Genomic DNA, 21,439 nt, shown 5'->3' with positions numbered 1-21,439 from the left:
TGGACACTGGCTCCTAGATCGAGATAGTACTGAATAGAGTAGCTATTTCATGGTAAATCCATGGCGAATTGCCTCACGTCATTGGAGTTGTACCAGGGTTGGTGTGGCTTGTCATTTGATGTTCGTACATGGGACTCGACCAAACGGAAAAAATCACAGACCAGGCGGGCCTCCATTTCCATTCACAGGATCGAGGCCGTTGGAGCTAAAGACGGGTGTCATGGTATCGTTCAGCAGCTCGCTCGGACTCCATTGCAGCATGCCGCCCTCGCCAAAGGCAAAGTCATTTTCTATTTGCGCGAAGAGGTACTGGTTGGCTTCGTCTGTAGTCCAGGACCATGGTGTTGTTCCTGTCTCTGGCTGATGGTTGTCTGTTTGTTCCAGTGACGATAGCGCGTTGGCTTCATCGGCATCACCTCTGTGGCCGTGTTGTGTCAAGGGCGTTGAGTCGCGTGTTGCGTGCCCACTCGGCGCTGCCACGCTGGAGATACCAATGTCATCGGCTTCCATGGCAAGTCGCGCAGCAGTAGATCGGTCGATATATCGGAAGAACATTTGGAGTACCCAGTTAGTCACTTCCCACGTCTTCTGCATTTCTTGTAGCCCTAAGAGACACAACTTGGCACGGTGCTCAGCCAGTGTCCTGTTGATGCCTGTAGACCGTCTAAGGTGCGCAACATGAATGCAGAGTGTGTTAAAAAGGTTCGTGATGACATGAATCTGCGCATGACCAATGTTTCCTCGAGGCAACATATCCTCTACAATACGGGAATTACGAGCGGCTGCTTGCAAAGCTATGTTGCCCTCAATGTCGGCGCTGCTGTCCTCATCGTTGATAAAATGTGACCGGTAAAGTAGCAGTAGTAGGTTGTTGTAAGCGAGATGCAGCATGCTGGCCTGAAAACTTGAGTCGTCAACAGTGTCGGCTGAAACTTGCATGACCAGAGGGAGTTCCCGTTTCCATTTGTAGAGCTCGTCCCTGATTGTTGCACGATCTTCGGGTTTGAGTGTATGATTTGGTAAGTAACCGGCATCAACGATCCTGCCGAGGAAGACGGCAAGCTGTACCATGCCAACGCCGTAATCCTTGTAACGCTCCATGTCGATAGGTGAAGTCGTAGGCAAGTAAGCCCACTCAAAATCTGAGGAGGAAAGAGGCTCAACATCGCAGTCTTCGTCGCGAATACGATTGGGGAGGCCAAGAGCAGAACCACATTGACGTTCACGGACGTATATGGCCCACCACAACCGCCGTTTAAGCTTCGCAGACTTCTCGTCAGATTCCCCTGTAGATCGGTGCAGTGCTTTGGTTTGCGCTAGACTTATGGCAGCAGACAGCCAATGACGAGCATCTTTCTCCAGGAGCGCACCAGCACGCCAAAAACTCATCAGGAACACAGCCTGAATGACAATGACCTTGTTTGTCTCATAAGATGCATCGTATATGTCTTTGGCGCGGATATAGAAGATGTATCTTGCTCGATGGCGATTTCCCCACCCGAGGTTGCGTAAAGTCAGCTCTTCGCAGTGAATTACCCCTATAAAGAGCATAGCTTGTAACAAGAGTGGTGAAATGGTACCTTGACGATGAGACTCCCAGAGGTCTGCTTCATCGACGATAGCAAAGTGTGGATGAAACCACTGAAAATAGGCCTCCAAGAGGGCAATACGAACGCTGCTTGGAGGGAAGGAGAAAGCCCCTTCAGCTTGGAGTGCTTCCATCCTTTTGCGACGTCTCTCCGCCTCCCACTCAGGGACAAGCGCTTCCGCTTTTACAGCATTAGGAACGGCGTGGCGTAGTCGTGGCCGATCACGCGCAGGTACCCGTGTCTCTTCTCCAGTTACATAGCGGAGTGAGCTGGACTCGCCTAGAAAGACTGCAGCATCGTCTTCTGGTCGAGTGGTTTCAGTCTGTTGGAATCCGACCTGCGACTCGGAACGTGTCCGAGGTGTAGCGAACTGGAAGTCGATTTCATTGTTCGCAGTCTGGTTTTCAGCTGGGCTGTGGAATTTTGTCGACAAGGAGGCGAGCACGTGCGACGCCGCAATATCGTCGTCATGACGCTCAGGAAGCATGCCCAAATTTGCATTGTTATTAGCGTTACTGGAAAAGTCAGCGCACTGTTATCCTTGCCGCATGAGTTCTTTCATTCTGAAGACGTACTCAATTTTGACGATGCCATTGCGCTTTTCATTCTCCACTCGCAGCTTCCGGGGATGTTTGCCGCGCTTGGACTCACGCGTTTCGCACACGACTTGTGCCGTGGCGCAATTGCGACACGGTTGCTGATCTGTCACATCACACTTGACTCTTCGTGCATTGCAATTTGTGCATGCTAGTTTGGCGCGCTTCCGCGGTCGTGGGTCGCCGTAGTCATCCATGCTGGTCGGGGAGAAGTCGAATTGCCGGAACGCGGAGGGGAAGTAGGCTATCAAGTGCGATTTAGCGGCTCGGCACAGTGCGGCCTCTTTTTGTGAGTAGCCCAAGTGCGGAAGTCCGAAGGGAGACATGTTCTATCTGTACAATATCATACAATGTATCATGCGCAAGATGGCATTACAGCGTCACATTGAGCTCGAAAAGTACCGATATATGCAATGGGATTCAATGGTCCAAAATTCTGGCCTGTCTCTCTTTGCCTGCTGGGAACAGATGACGTTGTGTCACAGTCGGCTATCTGCGTGTCCTGACCTGAATGCCGAGCGCCATTAGAACGCCTGAATTGCTTCACGTGTTTATCCCTTGTACACCTCGCTCGAGTGTCAATACCAACATGGCTCACATAGCGCGCCGTCTCTTCTCGACAACCACGTGTCGGCAGGCCTCTGCTGCAGAAGCCAGCGCTGAGCTGTTCGAGCGATTCGGCCATGGAAAACCAGTCTCGATCAGAAAGCAGGTACTCGACGCGAATCAGCTTCAGTTGCTCAACATTACATTGAACCGCACGCCATCATCAGAGAACCCACCACCTCAAGGCACACCCGTCCCACCAGGACACCACCTTGTCTACTTTACACCAAGCATTATCGAATCCGAACTCGGCCTCGACGGCACAGACCGAACCGTAAACCCACTCTCGCCATACACACGACGCATGTGGGCTGGCGGTGAACTGACATGGGCGCAAGATGCGAATGGCCTGCTCAGGATCGGTCAAGAGGTGCGCGAGACGACCAAACTCCTATCGGCCGAGCCAAAGAAGCTAAAGAACGGCGGCGAGATGCTAGTCGTGGGCGTAGAAAAGACCTTTGAGAATTTCAAAGGCATTGCGCTTGTGGACAAAAGAAACTGGGTGTTTCAAAAGGAGATTTTACCTGGGAACCCATTGCCGTCTCCTACTCGGCCAGAGGAGAAGGCCCTGCCAACTGGAGATCACAAAAAAGACTTTTGCCAAACGGACGTGACTCTGTTCAGATTCTCTGCATTGACATTCAATGGGCACAAGATTCACTTTTCACCAGAGTGGTGTAGACAAGTTGAAGGGCACAGAAACTCAGTGGTGCATGGCCCCCTCAACTTGATCAACATCCTCGATTTCTGGCGAGACACAGCAAGGAATGGAAGCTCAGAAGCGGTACCGAAGTCCATCGCATATCGTGCTATGTCACCGTTGTACATGGGCGAGCCGTATCGCATACTGCTAGGACAGAACGGTGCAGATGAGCAGAAGGGTAGGCGCGGCCAATGGAATGCAGATATCTGGGATAGCTATGGGAAACAGAGCATGAAGGGAACGATCCAAGAGTAGAAGGAAATACAGATGGTGTCTTGGTTTGCATTGTTCTACATAGTACATGGGGTGGCGCTGCGTCACTTATTCTTTGCCATGAATCCTTGCTCGTCACACCTTCCTCTACTATTGAGCATCATAGATCCAAGATCGCCATTTGTTTACTGCCATTCGTCGCTTTCATCTTCCATCACCAAGCAGAGCTAAGCATGGACTGATTCGAGGAATCCCAATGGAGATCTGGTGGCCTGCCTGATGCACACGAACGCGCACATAGATCGAGCCGTCGAATGTTTTAAATGCGTGCGTTCATGAGCGTTCAGCTCCTTTCAACTTGTTAATCTATCTGAAGCCAACAGCCGCTGTCTCGCTTAATTCGACCAATCACGCTGGGCGGGCACTACTCCTTGGTGGTGCGCTTCGGGAGGTCAATACCGGATCTCCTCGCTTGTGAAAACGTCTCACCGCGCCGCAGTTTCCGCAATTATCTCTCCCGGTCCCGCATGTAGCCCGCCCGCGTAGGGGGGGCATCGAGTGAGAGGCAAGGCTCTGCAGTCAGCATCTTGAGACAGCCAATACATGGGAAGATACAGAGCTATGGTATGTCAGTGGAATGCTGACCGCTGCTTCCATGCAAACTTTCTGTTGAGGTCTTTGTGCATTCTGGGGGTTGGGAAGCAATGCCAGGAGACAATGTCGTGGTAACCAGCGCAGAACTGACAACACAGTCGACCCATTGTGGCTCTTTTGGAGCCAACAGAACAAGCATCTTTTGAAGTCCAATGTGAGTCGGAGCCAAGCTAGCCGCTCCACGTGTTCTATGAACAATGTGATATCGGCGTTCAAAGAGCCTTCCCGTTTGAATAGGTTTCGGCCCTTTGGAACTGGCTACCTATGCATAAGTGCGGATCGTGCGGTGTCTAGCGTCATAGGTTTTGGATCTGAGATTGCGTAGAAATTCGAAGAACTATCGTCGAGCGCATCGATAGGGTCGGTCTGGACCTCTCTCTTTCTTTCTATTCGCATCCACGCCGAAATACATCACCGGTATTATGGTTATAGTTGATGGTGCTTGTTCCCGCAACAGTCTGCCACCATGGGCTTGAGCACAGAGTTCAATCCCGATCCGACCTTCACAGCATGGGGACCTTTCATCCGCGACGACTATTACGTTCAGCCTGTCACCTATAGAGCTATCATTGTAGCTGGCTTGGTCTTCGGTCTAGCAAATCTCTTCGCTATCTCAGCAGCGTACATCGCCTTCAGACAGACAAGATCATGCCGAGCTCCGTGGAGAAGCGCATATATCTGGATGATCTGGCTAGAGCTAGCTGCTTCTTTCGTGATTGCGGTTGAGTGCTTGCTATACTTACTAAAAGTGATCAGACCAAGTTTCTGGTTCTACATGTCGATCTGTAATACACATTTATCGTGAGTACGAACTTCTGCTAACCGTCGTAGTATTGAGCTGGTCTATTCAGGTACAGTTGCTACTGCAGATTATCATCAATCGAGTACGCATTATCTTGGCGGACAAACGAAAGGGCCGTTTCCTCATGATCGGCACTGCCATCATCGTCACGATGATCAACATTAGCGTTTTCTGCATATGGATGCCTGCGCGTCTCCAGATAAGCAACCAGTAAGAACATCGAACAATTTGTTGTCACTGAAACACTGACAGAATAAGGTGGATCCATATTAACAACATCTGGGACCGTATCGAAAAGGTCTTGTACTTGTGCATTGACGGCTTACTGAATTTCTATTTCATACGCGTAGTTCGAGCAAATTTGGTCAAGAACGGTCTTGAAAAGTACAACAAGCTTGTCCTATTCAACCAGCACATGATCGTCATCTCCATGCTTATGGACGTCACGATCATAGCTGCTATGTGGATCCCGAACGGCTTCGTGTAAGTGCCCCTTCTGCTTACGTACTGTTGTGCGCTGAGACTCTACAATAGATATGCCATCTTCCACCCACTCGCATATCTTGTAAAATTGAACATCGAGATGTCTATGGCGGATCTTATCAAAAGGATAGCGACAGATCGTTCACGCAACAGCGACCTGCTCATCATCCCCAACTCCTACAACAACCGCTCCTCCCATGACTCGAATTCGAACTCGAACTCGCTTCACCCTAGCCGTCAGACCATATCCATACTTAGGAGTGTTTTCGGCAGAGACCAACCCTCCCCATCTCTTGCAGGCAGTGCGAACAACGGGATCTTTATGACTGAAGAGTTCAGAATGCACAGCGAGCCCCTAAAGGACTTAGAGTTGCAGCGAGGACTTCAGTATGAACATAGGGATCGTGACGGGTCAAGCGTGCTCAGCTTCGGCGATACTGTCGGGTGGGCCAACATGCATCGGTCAAGAAACGATCAAGCAGAATGTGACACATCAGGTACACAAAACCCTCCGAAGGCTTCGTCTGCGAATGATGAAGTACACCTCATTCGACCTGCACCAGCGGTACTACGACAATCTTGAAGAAACAGCCTGGTGGAATTCAATCGTAGACCGGCTACAAGATTCATGTTCACCGCCAGCGGGATTTCAAGTGGTCGGATTAGCAGAGACTGAACAGTTGACAAGCCTACCAAACGACGACTCAGAGGAAATCCCTCTCTCACGAATCATCTTACAACACCCCTTGACACATGCCAAGCACGTAACGCGGGGGCGGGATCCAGCGACTTCCCCAGACGCCACCGAGGCAGTTTACCTAGCAGCTTCACTGCCCGAAGCAGTGCGGTTGCACCACTTCTTTCTCCAACTATCCATGGATCTCGCCCATGGATCTGGACGTTGTGAATATATTCAAGAAAGTCGTTGTTTGTTAAGCCAGCTGGCAACAGGCAACGAGCACTTGGGACTCCTGCATCGACGTTGTACAGGCGACTATTTTTATCCACACATTCTCGTCGGCTGCATGTTCGTGCGATCGCCCACATGTGATGCACGACAGTTTGCATCAAGCGTGTAAGTAGCACAACCCAGGATCAGCAGCATCATCATTGACGTGTATCCAATCAGGTCACAGCTCACTGTATAAACTTCGGTGACCCCGGACACAACCTTCCTATCCAGAGTTGTTGCTGCCAACCACGAATACCAAGTCGTACAACAAAGCGAATGATTGGTGACGATCCCGAGCATGCTGCAGGTTACGGACTGGAAGAGATATTCGTACAGATACGCCTGCTTCTTTTGGCTGTTATTATCCGGCACTGATCTCTTTCCAGGCATTGCATTATGCAGAGAACCACAAAGTGCAATAATCTGATGAACAAAATACGTTTTGTTAGCCTTGTGTACAAATAAGCCTGTAGTCTCTCTTCTAATTCCAACCTTTCAAGCCCGTTTCATCCAAGATCCAGTCCGCACCAAATCACCCCCAAACTACACGAACATGAAGTACACAATCTTCGTCGGCGCCGTCACGGCCTTCGCCGCAGCGCAAACCATTACCGACTTGCCACCGTGCTCCCTTGAGTGCCTTGCTGGTGCCATTGGCGGCCTAGGCTGCGGCCTCACTGACTTTGCATGCTCGTGCCAGAAGGCCTCGCAGCTCACACCCGTCGTCACGCCCTGCGTGCAGAACGCTTGTACTGACCCTGCCGACCAATCCAAGATCATTGAGGTCCTCTCCAAGATTTGCGCAGCTGCTGGCTTCCCCATCGAAGCCCCGGCGGCACCGGCGTCTTCACCTGTGGTCGAGCCTACACCTGCAGCTCCATCCGAGGCCCCGATCGAGACACAGCCTTCAGCGACCGAAGAGCCAGGATACCCCGAGTACCCGACTGCAAGTGAGGTTTCGTCAGAGTACCCCGGTGCGTTATCCCCTCCCCCTTCCCATAGAGACATATTGATTTCAGTAGAACCTACTCACATCACCGACGACGTACCCAACCTCCCTACTTCCTACGCTGATCTCGTTTCTCTCCCCTCTGTCATCGACACCATCATTGTGTCACGCCCTTCCTCCAAGCCAACTTCTGTTCCTGGCGTGCTTCCGCCTTATCCTACCGGTACTCCTGTGCCAGCTCCCTCCGGTACTGGCTCGTCATCCACTACCTCTTCTCAATTGCCGGAATTCACTGGCGGAGTGAGGTTGGTTAAGGCCCCCATTGTGGCTGCAGGAATCTTTGGATTGGCTGCTTTTGTTGTGTAAGAAGGACGTGAGCTATGGTGAGGACGGGGACGACTCGACTAGAAGGGGTTGTGAGGCAATGGCTTTTCACGTGTTGAGTTGTTAAGTATCGATCCAGCATCGAACTGCTGCTATCTATGTATGTATATCATGCGGCGATTAGGAAGAGCTCGGAAATGTTGTAACAATGTGATGTAACACTTTTTAAAGCATTCATACTATGTTCAATGATAGCTCGTACACGTAAGTAGATATGATGTTTTCAGCGTCGCCATTATAGAAATCATGGGGCTGCCTTTATTCCCTTTCTTATGCCACGCACAGTGCATCTCTATGACTGAGCAACACCCAATCAATGCCCCGACCCTAATCCCCTCTCATGTGTGTCTCGAAGCTTCTTCCCTAAGCCTGCCAGTTGGGATCCTGACTCTGCAGACACCTGGCATGCGCTTCATCATTTGCCGTCTCATTGTGACCGAGCGTGATATTGGCTTCCTCGCCCTCGAGACGGATTTGGCCTGTCTCGAGCTTGGTCATGCAGCAAGAGTAGAAAAGGCTGGCCCACAAGAAGATCCTGGAGAGAAGTCAACATCAATCCCATAACTGTCAACCACATAGGCTGGTAGATAGACTTACCAGTTGAACATGCCCAACCAGAGGATGATTGATTGCAAGGTGTTGATCTTGACACCTTTGATCCACGTCCCACTTTCATGAGACTTGGGTTGCTCATCACCATGGGGCGAGACAAGGAACGCAACTAATGCGACCGAGTTCATCACGAATCCAGCACCGATCTTCCAAAGCTGGTACTTCATACTTGTCCTTGGTCAGAGCACCCTGCGCAGCAGCCTTCTGTTCCTTGTTGATGAGGAAAGACGTCGTGATGCTCGTCAAGATCAAGCCATACAGAAGCGAGAAGGTGAAAGCCTTGTGCTTGCTAGGAATCACGGCAGCGAGGAATGTGCACACTGCTGTCAGACTAACAACACCAAGCTGGCAGATCTGCAGTCCTCTGAGACGAGGCGACGCATCTCGGGGGAAATCGAGGAGAAACGGCATTCTGAGAGGCGCGAAAGGAATCGGGAGGATGGTCGCAAAGATGTGCTGGAAACCGACAAAACAGCAAGACACGATTCCAAAAGATCCGAGTGGTGTATTGGGACTATTAGAGTGAGCGTTGCAGCTGGAGCTGATGTACTTTTCAACGTGGGACTGGGTTTCACTGGTCAGCCTTAAGGCATCTCAAGGATTGAGGCCCCCCACACGTGAGAGGCCACATTTGGGGCGTTGGATGCTTGACTCCATATATCTAGGCTGATGGCTGGTTTGATTGGATCAAATCGTCTGGTATTCCTGAATGGCAGACAGTGAAAAGGTTCCATGGCTTGGTGGCAACCATCGCCGCCTTGTGAGTGGGGCAAGCAGGTGTGAATGCTGGCGGGCTGCTCGGGCCTGGTGGTCCTAGATTAGAGACTCGGTTTGTCAACTAAGAGATTCCGCTTTTCAAAGTTCAACGACATCAGCCTGTCCTAAGGGTTTGTATCTGACAGCTCCGCTAGCGCCGGTAGAGGCTCCTGCAGCTGCAGGGCCTGTCCTTTCTTGCTCCTTACTACGCGAACGGTGCACACACACGGTACCTCTGCTGGTGTCGCACACAATTGACGGTCGCCTGAATTTGTGTCGTTCAAAGACGCAAAAAGATATGACGGTCCGGCCGGTGATGTTCCCGCTGCATATCGACTGTTCGGCGGCTCGGGAATGATGTGCGAGCGTCGCCCGTAGTGTTTGAACCGACCTTTCTCGCTATGCTGCCTGATGTCTAGCTTGATTGGGGCTGTCGCACGAGTCGCGGAGTCGTGCTGCTTTGTCTAGATGTTCCTGCGGAGATTGTCATTCGCGCATTGTTCGCGTTCAGATGATTTCGCGCCGCGCTTTGGTGGTCCAGCGTGCAGACTAGGATTGTTCGGCTCTATGTTTCAGGCGCCCACTTCGAGGCTGAAGACAAGCTTCGTGGTTCAGGAGACGATAAAAGCAAGCGTCGCCCGCATAAGAGCAAGCGCAACGTCTTCAAGCTCGACCTTCTAGTCGTTCGTCCACTCCCTGTGTTGTATTCGTGTTTTGCTTCGACCACACTCGTTCATACGTCTCGCAAAACCCACACGCTCCTTTAAGCATCTTCGGCCCCGGAGATTTAGTGCAGATCACCCAACATGCGCCAATCCATTGCCATCCTCACGTTCCTTGCCAGTGCGGCGCTTGCAGATGATGTCTTGTCGTTCATCTTTCCCGGTGGTTCGTACTTACAGTCCCCGCAACACGGGGATCCTGGTCTGACATGTTCTCCAGGTTATGATGGCGTTGCCCCCGTTGCAACCGTCGAGTCTGTAAACCCTTCGACCACATCGGCGCTCGTGACCTGCCCTACAGGCACTGCTGCAGACGAATGCGGCTGGGGCAATGGTCTCAATGTCCAGATCATCAGCGGCACCCGTTACGAAGCCGTCATGTCGGCGGCGTCCTTGTACGTGAGCTACGGCTGCGACTACAACTCGGTGGCCACCCAGATGACGTGCACCGCTGAGACGTCTGACCAAGACGCACAAACCGCGATATTGTCTGGGAGCGATGTCGCCTTCATTACCGCCAGCGTCGTCGAGGGCGCTGAAAAGTTGAGTGGCGCCAGCGCGACCGGCAGCGCCAGTGCCAGTGCCAGTGCCAGTGCCAGCGGCTCTGCCGCCCCCACCAGTTCTGGTTCCGCTGCTGCAAGTTCTGCTCTGCGAACAAGCATCGCCTCAGCTTCTGGTACCGCTGCTGCTGGTAGCCACGCTTCCGGTCCTCCTTCAGCAACTGCCAGCAGCTCCGCCCCTCAAAGCACCGGCGCTGCCGCTAGGTTCGGTATCGAGGGTACTGCGCTGCTCGCTTTGGCTGGTGCCGCTGCGCTGAACGTCTTATAGGGGGCCAATAATTCGTCCGCCGTTTGTTTCATATCATCAACCCACAAGCAGACTTATTCAGATAAACACGTATTGGTATTCTTCAAAATCTTAGCTGTAGCTCTACAAAGTCAAATACTGCCTACTATGTATACCTATTTATAGAAGATCGGTGTTCGGGCATAATTGCTATCTAGAAAATAGACTTGGAAGGTAAAGACCTCGTCCACCTAGGCACGACGAATGATTGCGCCTGTTGCGCCAATGCGTCTAGACCAAAGAGGGACAGGTTGCTGGTGGGTGGAGGTCTGTGCCCTCAGGCCTCCGTGCCTCCGTTCACCACCCCTCCCATCTGTAGACGTGTGATACCGTGTCCGTGCGCGCAACGACCAGAGTCGCGCAACAACCAAAAACCACCTTAACGCTTAAAATTAGATAAGGCTATAGAGCCACCCACAACAGCTATTATTTTGTAATTTTGTAGTATAGTACTAATTAATTACTTGTAAAAAAGATATACTATTTAAATTTAGCTAGTAACTTAATATTGCGGCCACGTAATGTGGTTTTAAGTAGGGGAGCTAGGGACAGCAATAGGGGACTACAACTACTAACATTATCTCTAAGACTATATTTTTAATGCTTTTTTAGCTAGGTTGCTTATAAAGCTTTCTTTTTACCCTTTTAAGGTAATTATATAGCTTTTGTAGTATTAAGCTCTTATTATTAATACTGCTTTTTAGCCTTCTGTTTAGCCTTCTAATTTGCTGTATTAGCCTTCTTCTTCTTATGTACTACCTTAGCTGCCTCTTATAATACATACCTCTCCTCCTTCTTCTTCTCCTTAACTAGCTTCTTAGCAGCTGCTACTTCCTTACTAGTAGCTTTTCTAAGCCTCTCCTCCTTCTCCTTATATTGTCTAACTTGCTTACAGAAGCATACTTTATTAACCTTTCTAGGTAACTAGAACACTGCACTACTATAGTACTCCTGCTGTTACTGCAAGTCTAAGGTTTTGCTCTTCTTTTTATGCTTCTTCTGTGTCTTTAGAGTCTTTTTAAGGCTATCTATCTTATACTAGAGAAGTAAGGTTTTAACTAAGATATAGTAGATTAATTGTCTTATCTTTTTAACATTACTGTTACTCTAGTTTTTAACTACACGCTGTAACAACATCTCTATTTTAAGCTAATCCTTGTTGCTATAAATAGACAATAAGGACCTATCTAAATCTAAGCTTTCTAGTGTTTTAACAAAGCAGTAGAGGATAATGTTAGGATTAAGTAGATAGATACCTATTGCCTTAAAGGACTTAAGTATTAGCTTTTTAGTAAAGCTACACATCTACGCTGGCTAGAATAGGCAGAAGAAGTCTGCTCTAGTAATAGGTGCGTTGTTTTAAGCCTTATAGATGTGTGTTATAACTACTTTTAAGTACACTATTAATAGAGGCTTAAACAGCACTATATTAAGCAGCTAGAGCGTTTAGGTTAAGTAAGGGGGAAGGACAGCTAGGAGGATCTTATAGTTATTACAGTACTTAATAAAGTCTATTGTTATGTAGGATCTGTGGCTATCTAGTATTAAAAGCCTCTACTTTCTTTGTGCTTTCTCCTTAGTATAGTAATTAAACACCTACTTAAGCCAGGTAAGGCCTATATCCCTATTTGTCTACCCTAAGAAAGATAATATAACTATTATAGAGTGTTTTTCTAGCTTAATTTCAGCTACCTAGTCTAATTTAATGCTGGCGTTAGCTAACTTATAGATAATGCCTAGTAGTAGTACTGTTCTATTACTACACACACACGCTATAAGCGTCTACTAAGCTTAGTTACTATCCTAGATAGATACTTTAATCTCTCCCTTTATCTATATACGCTTGCTAAACATATATTTTATCCTGCCTATAATACTAATTATAAAGCCCTTCTTATCTATATTATATATGTAGTAACCCTTAAGAGAGTATTTAGAGATTTTGTACTATAGTAGGTTAAAGTAGAGCGTATATTTATTATAGGAATTAGTATTATAATATAGTTAATCTATCCTAGTAGAGTAACATAAGATAAGATAGATAGAGTACTTGTTAATAAAGCAGGTAACCTAGCTCTTACTAACTGGATTTTAAGCCACTAGCAACGCGAAATTCTGGATTATCTCTCTAGTAGGTGGTAAGTAACAAGTACTAAGCAACTCTATGTACTTTATAAGCTCTATCTCCTGTTATAGCGTTAAACGTTGCTAGTTAATATCCTTAGTCTCCTAGGAGTCCTAAACGTGCTTGTGTCTCTAAGCTAGAGTTACACAGTTAACGCTAAACCTAGTAGTAAAATACTAATACACAAGTTTTTTGCCTAGTTTTAGCGCATTAATTGCTGTAAGCGCTTTGTTAATAGCTGCTATAGTTGTTGAGTTACAACGCGTCAAAGTATGGTGTAGTTGTGATGATTCGGTCGTTGCGCGACTCTGGTTGTTGCGCGCACGGACACGGTACATCGTTATTGAAGCTTTGCAGCTTCCATGTCACATCGTCTTGCGTTACTGATGGCTGTCGCCGATGCTACTGCATCTTCGGACACCTCGCTGGGGCCGTCTATGACACAATTTCCGGACCAGCAGATACAGAAGGCCTTCTCCTGAGTTTTATGTGCTCAGCGAAAGGTCAAATGCAACAAAAGGCCAGGTGGATGCAACAACTGCACCAAAGCACGGGTGCCATGCATATACAAAGCACCTCCACCACCAAGAAGGAGAAGGAGAGGCGTACGTGATGTAGACATCGCGACTAAAATTCATATATATGAAGAAGCATTGAGGGAGGCTGGCATTGACCCAGAAAGTCTTCTGAAAGGTAGGATGTCAGATGACGACAGTGTCATCGATCAAACAAATGTTCACGATATTGCTCGATCCAGGCAAACCGGGACATCGTCTGCAGAACCCCCTCTCGATGAGCGCGGCATTCTTGTGACAGAACACGGCAAGTCAAGGTACCTAGACACTAGCATATGGACGAGTTTGAAAAGCGAATTGGGCGATCTGAAGGAGATACTGGACGAGACCTCAGACGAAGACTCGTCCGACTATAATGGCGCCAGCGCGCCCGAATTGTTTTCGTCAGATGGCTCACGATTACTGTTCGGCAGTCCTAAAGCGGCCACAGGGCTGCGGCATCTACATCCACAACCTACAGAGGCATTCAAACTGTGGCAAGTCTATCTCGACAACATCAATCCGTTGGTGAAGCTATTTCATGCTCCCACGGTGCAGCAGACCATCGCCGAAGCGAACGGCAATCTCGATGGGATACCATGAAATGTCGAGGCGCTTCTATTCACCATATACTGCGTTTCGGTCGAGTCCCTGAGCGACGGAGAACGCATCGCGATCGTAGGAGAATCGAAAGACGTTACAAAGCAGCGGTTTCGGTCAGGCGCCCAGCACGCCTTGATCAACGCAAACTTCTTGAAAACATCAAATCTCATGGTCCTGCAAGCGATGACCTTGTTCATTGTGAGTACCTTTGTGTGAATTTCTACAACTTGCGACGAAGTACTGACCTCACCAAGATATCCCTTCAGAACATCGATGCTCGTATCTTATGGATGTTGTCTGGCATCGCTCAGCGCATTGGGCGGCGCATTGGCCTACACCGCGATGGAGACGTGCTCAAGTTACCGCCTTTTGAAGCCGAGATTTGCAGACGCCTTTGGTGGCAAATCAGCATCTTGGAAGGGTTCTTCCAAAAGCTCGCCGGCACAGGAACCGGGGCGAATGCCCAGGTCCTCATCGGAGATGTCAAATTACCAGTCAATCTGAACGATACCGACTTGTTCCCCGGTATGAAGGAACTACCCAAGGAATCTGACAGGGCTACTGAGATGATGTTCTTCCTAATTCGGTGCCATCTTGGCGAGTTCTTCAAGCGCTTTGCTTCTAAGCAGACCGCATTCGACGGAGTCTGGAGTAAGCTATCCACGAACACCGTCGACGTATACACCGAGGAGAAAGCCATAGATGAGCTGGAGCATCTGTTCGAACGTATGTACCTGCGACACTGCGATTCATCGGTTGTTTGCACTTAATGTGCACTCATCTGGCTAAAGCCATTGGCTTCATGATGCGCTTCATGTCCTATGCTGCAAATTACCAGGGCAAGATCGAGTCTCAAGCGAAGAAAGATATCCTCTTTTCTCTGTCGTTGCAGGTGTGCTCATCCCAAATTCTGGCATACACTATAGAGGAGATGCAAGGCTTCACATGGCACGTGAACATGCACTTTCAGTGGAAGACATTCGTCTACGTGCTTTCCGAACTTCGATACCGCACCTCAGGTCCAGAGGTGGAGCAAGCTTGGAAGAACGTTCAGCTCACCTACGAGTTACACCCAACGTTCGATAAACGGCTCTCTGAGAGAGCTCTGCTCATAGCTGTCAGCAATCTGGCACTTCAAGCCTGGGATGCCTACATAGCCGCAAATGGCATGCCAAACGGAGGCGAGCCCTACTTTGTCCCGCTGCTTCGTAGCCGGCAATATCTTCACAAAGAGCCAAGAAGTTTGTCCAGGCAAACCGGAGCTTCCATCACCAGCTCTGTACCTTCTTCCCGACCAAACGTGGTTAGAGACACGAACCCTAACGAGGTGATGAGCGTCGACCACCTAGCCGCCTTTGTTTGGAACGCAGCGGACCTCAATGCTAGCCTAGGCATTCCAGTCGTCATGCCAGACTTGGATCCGCTCGATTACCCAGAGGATATGAATTGGTCAACCTGGGACAATCTGCTTGTCGACTTCCAAACAAACGATAACACAGTGTATCCGCCCGATATTTCGTCATTCACTTTCGAGGTGTGATCAGCTGAAGTTTCTGTCGCGCTTTGTTTGTGTGCAAACTTTCACTTTCACCTTCACTTCGCTTGCGCCGGAGTTGCTTTTGGCCGGCCTGCGCATATACTTTGCATATCCTCGCTTTGTCAGTTTTTTACACCATCCCACCACGCGCCAGTCTACAACATGGCCAACGAGTCTCGCAAGCAGCTTTTGGCTGATATCAGAAGGTAAGTCAGTTGCAACTACAGCTTTGAGCGTAATATCTACTACCTATGAAGCATATTTGCTGACTGGCCCCAGCATGCGCGCAAAGAACGAGTTGTCTGACCTCGTAATTACCTGTGGTGAGGACAAGTACTGCGTGCACAAGGTCATTGTCTGTTGTCGCTCGACTGTGTTCGCTAAAGCCCTTGAGTTTCCTGGAAAGGTAGTCTATGTACCGACTGAGTATCTGTTGGTCTTCTAACATCCTACAGGAGGCCGAAGAAAAATGCATCGATCTTTCCGACAATGAGCCGGCTATCGTCAAGCTACTGATACAGTACCTCTACGAGGCTGAGTTTGATCCTGCTCTTCCGTCACCCGAAATGGAAACCGAAAACAACATACCGCCTCAGGATACCCCACATACATGTTCGCGAAAAGACAAATACCAGTGCAGTAAAGCTTCTCGGTACCGCCAAGTTTGTCCGCATCACTATTGCGGTAGTCAGTGCGACTTTGATTGCTCTGAATTCTCCTGCGGCGAGTGCTCAAGCTCTGCCGTGGATGGCGCTGGTCACTTACTGGTTTTTGCCAAGATGTATGAGATGGCAGACAAATATGATGTGGCCGGCTTGAAGGACCTTTGCGTCGAAAAGTACAAGCGCGCCTGCCTCAAGTTCTGGGATGACCCTAAATTCGCGCAATCCGCCTACCACGTGTACTGCACTACGCCTTCTCGAGACAAGGGACTCCGCAACATTGTCTGCAAGACCCTGTCTGACCACATGAGCCTTCTCGAGAAGCCTGAGATTGAGGACCTCATGACGGAGTTCAATGGGCTTGCATTTGGCTTGCTCTTTGACAAGGCTAAACAATCTGGCTGGTGCGACAAGTGAGGTCGACATTGCAACATTGACCTAAATATTGCAGGGTACTCTGTTGTTGGGAGACGGAGAAGTTGAGGCGACGAAAAGTAACGAGTAACAAGCTTAAAGAAAAATACTACCATCATAACCCATGCCCTCCGTAAATGAAATCTGTTATCTTCCTCCACTCTCACTTATCGTGGGATTCTTGAACCAAAAATTCCAGAAGGTATGAGCATGGAGGCAGGCGACGCAATTGTGACTTTCTTTCACCTCAGCTGCTCGTTTGCTGCCGACAATCGGAAAAAAATCATCCCGTGCTTTTATCTCACATCTCTCGCACTCTGGCCCATTTCAACCACACTCTAGACTGTGACTACCCAACTATGGCAATCAGTTCACGCGACCTAGTATTGACTTCGATCAAAGGGTAAGTTATTTCGGCCAAAGTTTGCTGCGTGGCTGACCTATATACAGAGCGCTCACTTCGGGTGCCTACTCTGATCTTGCCATCACATGCGGTAGCGATACGTACAATGTCCACAAGGTGATCGTCTGCCCAAGAGCGGACTTCTTTGCGCGCGCAGTCAAGTTCGGTGGAGAGGTGAGCACCTCCCGCGCTGCATTTTGGCAGTCGCTGATTGCGTACAGGAGGCACAGACTGGGACTGTCAATCTCCCAGAGGATGAGCCAGAGGTGGTGGAGCTCCTTGTTCAGTACCTTTATGAGGGCGATTACGACCCTGTTTTACTCCCGACTGAAGATATTGAGGGTAGCACGACATCAGTTCGCGTCCTGAAGAAAAATCTGCCATCTCCCCCCTATGGTGTCGGGAATTACAGCTATAGCTTCCCTCATCGCTGCTCAGATACAGTTTACCGCTGTGATGCTACTTGGGTCTGTCCGCATCATGAGTGCGGCCGTGACTATGCTAGATCTTGTACGGCGTTCACATGTGAGCAGTGCACAATCCCAGGCGAACCACTTCTTCCACCAATTCACGGCGACGCCAGCCAACTGCTGGTGCACACGAAGATTTACGAGGCGGCCGACAAGTACGAAGTTGTCGGTCTCAAAGATCTAGCAAAAGAGAAGTTCGCTCGTGCTTGCAAGCATTTCTACGACACCCCAGAATTTCCGATTGCCGCACATTACGCTTTCTCAACTACACCGGAGGACGACAAAGATCTGCGAGACGTGGTCAGTGCGACAATTGCCGTCAACATGGGGCTGGTTAAGAAAGCAGAAGTCAAGGTTTTGTTGACGCAGTTCAATGGCCTAGCGCTAGGCATCCTGGAGCAAAAGATCGTGGAGAACGGCTGGTGAAAATGTCGATTATGCTTTACGAAAAGACAAACTGCAGACACTACATTCTGCGAAAAATGGGATAAAACGGTCTTTGTAGCTATTGGAACGTCATTAGGGTGCGGTGAGGCGCAGCCTTTGCTATACTTCTAAGAGATAGTTCGCTGCGGTCTAGCCAGACAGGACGACATGCGCGTTTTCAGTGTAGATCTCAATACGAAGCCTCAAGTATGGTATCAACGCTTTGCTCTATACAAGCTGTGATGTTTCCCAGACCTTCCGTGTGTACGCCACTTAAGGCTGCGCTTCTTCTGCACGCTCAGCTTCGATCACACTTTCAGCTACACCAGGGTACGTGTACACCTTTGCGAACCGCAAGCCCGCCTTACAGATAAAATCTTTTTCCAATCAGCCTCTTTCCGTTCTTTGACAGACACAGTGAGCTGACATCATGTCCATTGATGTGGAAGCCAAAGTGAGGTGGTCCTGCGAGAGCACGACTTCGTTCAGCAGCACTAGCGAGTACCCAGGCGTCAATCGCACCAGGTGGTGAATGGACAGATTGCCATTTCGTTCAGTCTCCTGTAGCAATGCGGGACGGTACGCTGCATGTATCGGGCTTTGCATTTTTTCTGTGTCAAAAGGAATCAGGCCCTGGTTTGCCTGTGCAACAAAAGACACAAATGCTGGTTGTCCCTCCAAAGCGCCGACCACCGACGCCATTACTTCCCAACTCAATACTCAGCCCGTATTCATCTCTAATATTGCTATCACCTCTAATACAAAGCACTTCGAAAAATATTCAAGTCTAATAGATGGTGGGCAGACAGGACATGGGAGGCGGGTAAATCGCACCGATGGGCCCAGCGCGGTACACGGCTCTGACGTGCCCCCGCATGCCACGGAGCGTTCCTATCATCTCATCCCGACCCGCCTTGAGAAGAACGATACTTGCGTGCGAGCAGAATCCTCCTCTAGAGACAGGTCTGTTTGTGTATTGCTTAGACGAACAGAATTGGCTATCTACAGTTAACTTGCTGCGCCATCTACGAGAGTGGCACGAAAAAGTCGACTTTGAGCCTAATAGCCTCCAGAAATTGCTGCTATCCAGGTGAAACAGCCTGTTCATACACCGCTACTCAAAGATCAGTTGGGGCATCACCCCCAAGGGTTCTGTGTAACGATGCAAGCGTGTGTTCGGACCAATGGACTACCTAGACGTTGTCTAGTGCTTGAAAAATATCGCGACGACGATAAACGCTCAACGCGCTGGACAGATGAGGTCAAGCTGAAGATGTGGAAATATGGCCACTGATAGCCTAAGTCTAAGACGCTAAGAGGTCAACATTCCAAGAGCGGCTACAATACAACCAATGCTAATCAATCGTCACTTTATATCCGGATCAAGATGGTTCAGCTTAGTTTCACTTTCACCGTGATGATGAGGTTACCAGCTGAGTCATTTTAAGCAATCCTCGTGGTTATTCTGTACGTGCTTTGGCAACGGACCTCTCGACCCCTCCCACTAACCACACCCACTGCATCCAACCACAGTGCCTACCTCACTCTGTCACTTAATCGAAGTGACTATGGCCGAAAGAACGTATGAAAGCCTTCTTGAAAAGCTAAAAGGGTGAGAGCACAGTGTGACCATCGCAGCAGAACAAGGCTTACACACTTTCAGCCTCTTCGAGTGTGCAGATTACAGCGACTTCACCATCACCTGCGGAGTCGAAACTTTCAGAGTACACAAAGCGATTGTGTGTTCGCAGTCGGAGTTCTTCAAAAGGGCCGAGAGGTTCCCTGTTGGCACAGTAAGTTCTCAAAATCGGGCTGGCGCCTGCTCATGTCTGCTATGTGGAAGAAGTCTGATTGTGGACTAGGGAGCTGCAAATGGCACAATCGACCTACCTGAGGATGATCCTGCCGTAATCAAGCTACTCTTCCAGTATCTGTATGAAGCCGAGTACGAGCCTATGTTTACCAGGCCCGATCCGTCACAATGCAGCGTCAAGCGCATCCAGGTTCAAGGGCGCCGACTTGAAGACTACCATTACTGCTTCCCTCATACTTGCAGCGAAGGCTGTTTGCCGCCAGGGCACAAAGTCTGCCCGCATCACGAGTGCAGAGATACCACATGTCAAGACAGTTGCACAAACTTTGTGTGCAAGGAATGCTGCCCAGACCACACATCAACTGTTGACAAGAAGCACACCCTGAAGGGAGACGCCAGTCGATTCATACTCCACAGCAAGATGTACGAGATAGGCGACAAGTACGACGTAGCCGGCCTCAAGGAACTAGCACGGTCAAAGTTCATCTACGCGTGTTCCCACTGGTGGAACACAGAGTACTTCGCCCCAGCCGCGCAGCACGCCTTCTTCACCACTCCCGAGAGCGACAGGGGTCTTCGAGACATCATCAGCACCACCATCTCGCGCCACATAGACCTGCTCAACCAACCAGAGGTGGAGGCTGTGCTCAACGAGTTCAACGGCCTTGCTGTGGGTATTCTGAAGCTGCGCGCCCACTATCTCGCGCCACAAGCAGCTGCTCCACCAGCCTGAGGTGAACGCACTACCCAACGAGTCCAACGGCCTTGCCAAGGGTATTCCGAACCCGCGCCAGACCCAGCGTGTATCAAAGCGGTATCCGAGTCTTTGAGAAGCGCGAGGAACAACGAGCAGTTGAAGCAAGTAATGGCCAGGATTGAACGAATCGAAACAACACAGCTCAACAACACACAGTATCCAGTGGTATATCGGTGCGAAGGTAAGGTACCGGTGCACAAAGTGGCTACCTTGGTAGTCACCCGGGATGCTCGGATTCCCGGGTGTGCTGGTCTTAGAAGGGAGAGTGGGCGTTAATAACATCGACACCAGGACCGTCGTATACCGAGTACGACAAATTCATTGTACGTTTGCTTCGTAGCTTCTTCGCTCTTCACATGTATTAGTTGACGATGCTCTACCCCCTCCTTTTCTCTCATGCCAAAGGGAAGCAGGTCTGCACCCGAGCAGTAGGGGCTGGGTTTACCATGTACCTGCGGATTGATGAGACAAGGATGGCAGATGGCAGATGGCAGATGGTTGTGGGATGGTGACGCGACGATAAGGCGAGAGACCGAGAAAGATACGGCGCGATATACGGGGACACTTTATACATACTCTATGCTTTAATAAACAACACTATAGTAAGTATATATTAAACTTTTTAAATCTGTATATACACTAACTACATCTTATATCTAACCTAACATAGCCCTATAAAACTTTTATAATCTACTACCTACCTAATTATCCCATATACACTAAAAACCTCTAAAGAAGCCTACTTTTTTTTCCTTCTTCTCTTTATCTTCTCTATAGTACGATACTAGGTGCAAGTGTAGAGTAGGAG

The 21,439-nt window shown here is 49.3% G+C and overlaps 9 protein-coding genes across 9 annotated transcripts, besides 2 other annotated features; 7 read left to right on the top strand and 2 right to left on the bottom strand.

Annotated features, from left to right (window-relative positions):
* Positions 1-153: 153 nt before the first annotated feature.
* On the bottom strand, positions 154-2,382 carry EKO05_0001095 (uncharacterized protein; the record flags this gene model as incomplete). The annotated part of the gene is made up of 2 exons (XM_038937109.2): positions 154-2,104; positions 2,165-2,382. The coding sequence occupies 2 exons, from the start codon at positions 2,380-2,382 to the stop codon at positions 154-156; spliced, it is 2,169 nt and encodes a 722-aa protein (XP_038801859.2).
* Positions 2,383-2,774: 392 nt separating this feature from the next.
* Positions 2,775-3,749, top strand: EKO05_0001094 (uncharacterized protein; the record flags this gene model as incomplete). The annotated part of the gene is made up of 1 exon (XM_038944887.1): positions 2,775-3,749. The coding sequence occupies one exon, from the start codon at positions 2,775-2,777 to the stop codon at positions 3,747-3,749; it is 975 nt and encodes a 324-aa protein (XP_038801858.1).
* Positions 3,750-5,043: 1,294 nt separating this feature from the next.
* EKO05_0001093 (uncharacterized protein) lies at positions 5,044-6,229 on the top strand (the record flags this gene model as incomplete). The annotated part of the gene is made up of 4 exons (XM_038937644.2): positions 5,044-5,146; positions 5,193-5,373; positions 5,422-5,646; positions 5,698-6,229. 4 exons carry the CDS (start codon positions 5,044-5,046, stop codon positions 6,227-6,229), a joined length of 1,041 nt encoding a protein of 346 aa, XP_038801857.2.
* Positions 6,230-7,151: 922 nt separating this feature from the next.
* Positions 7,152-7,913, top strand: EKO05_0001092 (uncharacterized protein; the record flags this gene model as incomplete). The annotated part of the gene is made up of 2 exons (XM_038937318.1): positions 7,152-7,572; positions 7,621-7,913. 2 exons carry the CDS (start codon positions 7,152-7,154, stop codon positions 7,911-7,913), a joined length of 714 nt encoding a protein of 237 aa, XP_038801856.1.
* Positions 7,914-8,294: 381 nt separating this feature from the next.
* On the bottom strand, positions 8,295-8,710 carry EKO05_0001091 (uncharacterized protein; the record flags this gene model as incomplete). The annotated part of the gene is made up of 2 exons (XM_038937253.2): positions 8,295-8,466; positions 8,529-8,710. The coding sequence occupies 2 exons, from the start codon at positions 8,708-8,710 to the stop codon at positions 8,295-8,297; spliced, it is 354 nt and encodes a 117-aa protein (XP_038801855.2).
* Positions 8,711-10,105: 1,395 nt separating this feature from the next.
* On the top strand, positions 10,106-10,849 carry EKO05_0001090 (uncharacterized protein; the record flags this gene model as incomplete). The annotated part of the gene is made up of 2 exons (XM_038937553.1): positions 10,106-10,187; positions 10,242-10,849. The coding sequence occupies 2 exons, from the start codon at positions 10,106-10,108 to the stop codon at positions 10,847-10,849; spliced, it is 690 nt and encodes a 229-aa protein (XP_038801854.1).
* Positions 10,592-10,620: a tandem repeat.
* A 345-nt stretch (positions 10,850-11,194) lies between the features above and the next one.
* Positions 11,195-13,327: a mobile genetic element.
* Positions 13,328-14,317: 990 nt separating this feature from the next.
* Positions 14,318-14,919, top strand: EKO05_0001089 (uncharacterized protein; the record flags this gene model as incomplete). Its single annotated transcript, XM_038937232.2, has 2 exons — positions 14,318-14,347; positions 14,404-14,919. 2 exons carry the CDS (start codon positions 14,318-14,320, stop codon positions 14,917-14,919), a joined length of 546 nt encoding a protein of 181 aa, XP_038801852.2.
* Positions 14,920-14,951: 32 nt separating this feature from the next.
* EKO05_0001088 (uncharacterized protein) lies at positions 14,952-15,689 on the top strand (the record flags this gene model as incomplete). Its single annotated transcript, XM_059635577.1, has 1 exon — positions 14,952-15,689. The coding sequence occupies one exon, from the start codon at positions 14,952-14,954 to the stop codon at positions 15,687-15,689; it is 738 nt and encodes a 245-aa protein (XP_059491560.1).
* A 159-nt stretch (positions 15,690-15,848) lies between these two features.
* Positions 15,849-16,765, top strand: EKO05_0001087 (uncharacterized protein; the record flags this gene model as incomplete). Its single annotated transcript, XM_038937647.1, has 3 exons — positions 15,849-15,892; positions 15,966-16,092; positions 16,142-16,765. The coding sequence occupies 3 exons, from the start codon at positions 15,849-15,851 to the stop codon at positions 16,763-16,765; spliced, it is 795 nt and encodes a 264-aa protein (XP_038801851.1).
* Between the last annotated feature and the right edge of the window lie 4,674 nt (positions 16,766-21,439).

The sequence above is a fragment of the Ascochyta rabiei genome, chromosome 2, assembly GCF_004011695.2.
Source record: "Ascochyta rabiei chromosome 2, complete sequence".
Taxonomy (NCBI): domain Eukaryota; kingdom Fungi; phylum Ascomycota; class Dothideomycetes; order Pleosporales; family Didymellaceae; genus Ascochyta; species Ascochyta rabiei.
The sequence above is the reverse complement of the archived record's forward strand: the minus strand, read 5'-3'. Positions and strand labels throughout refer to the sequence as shown.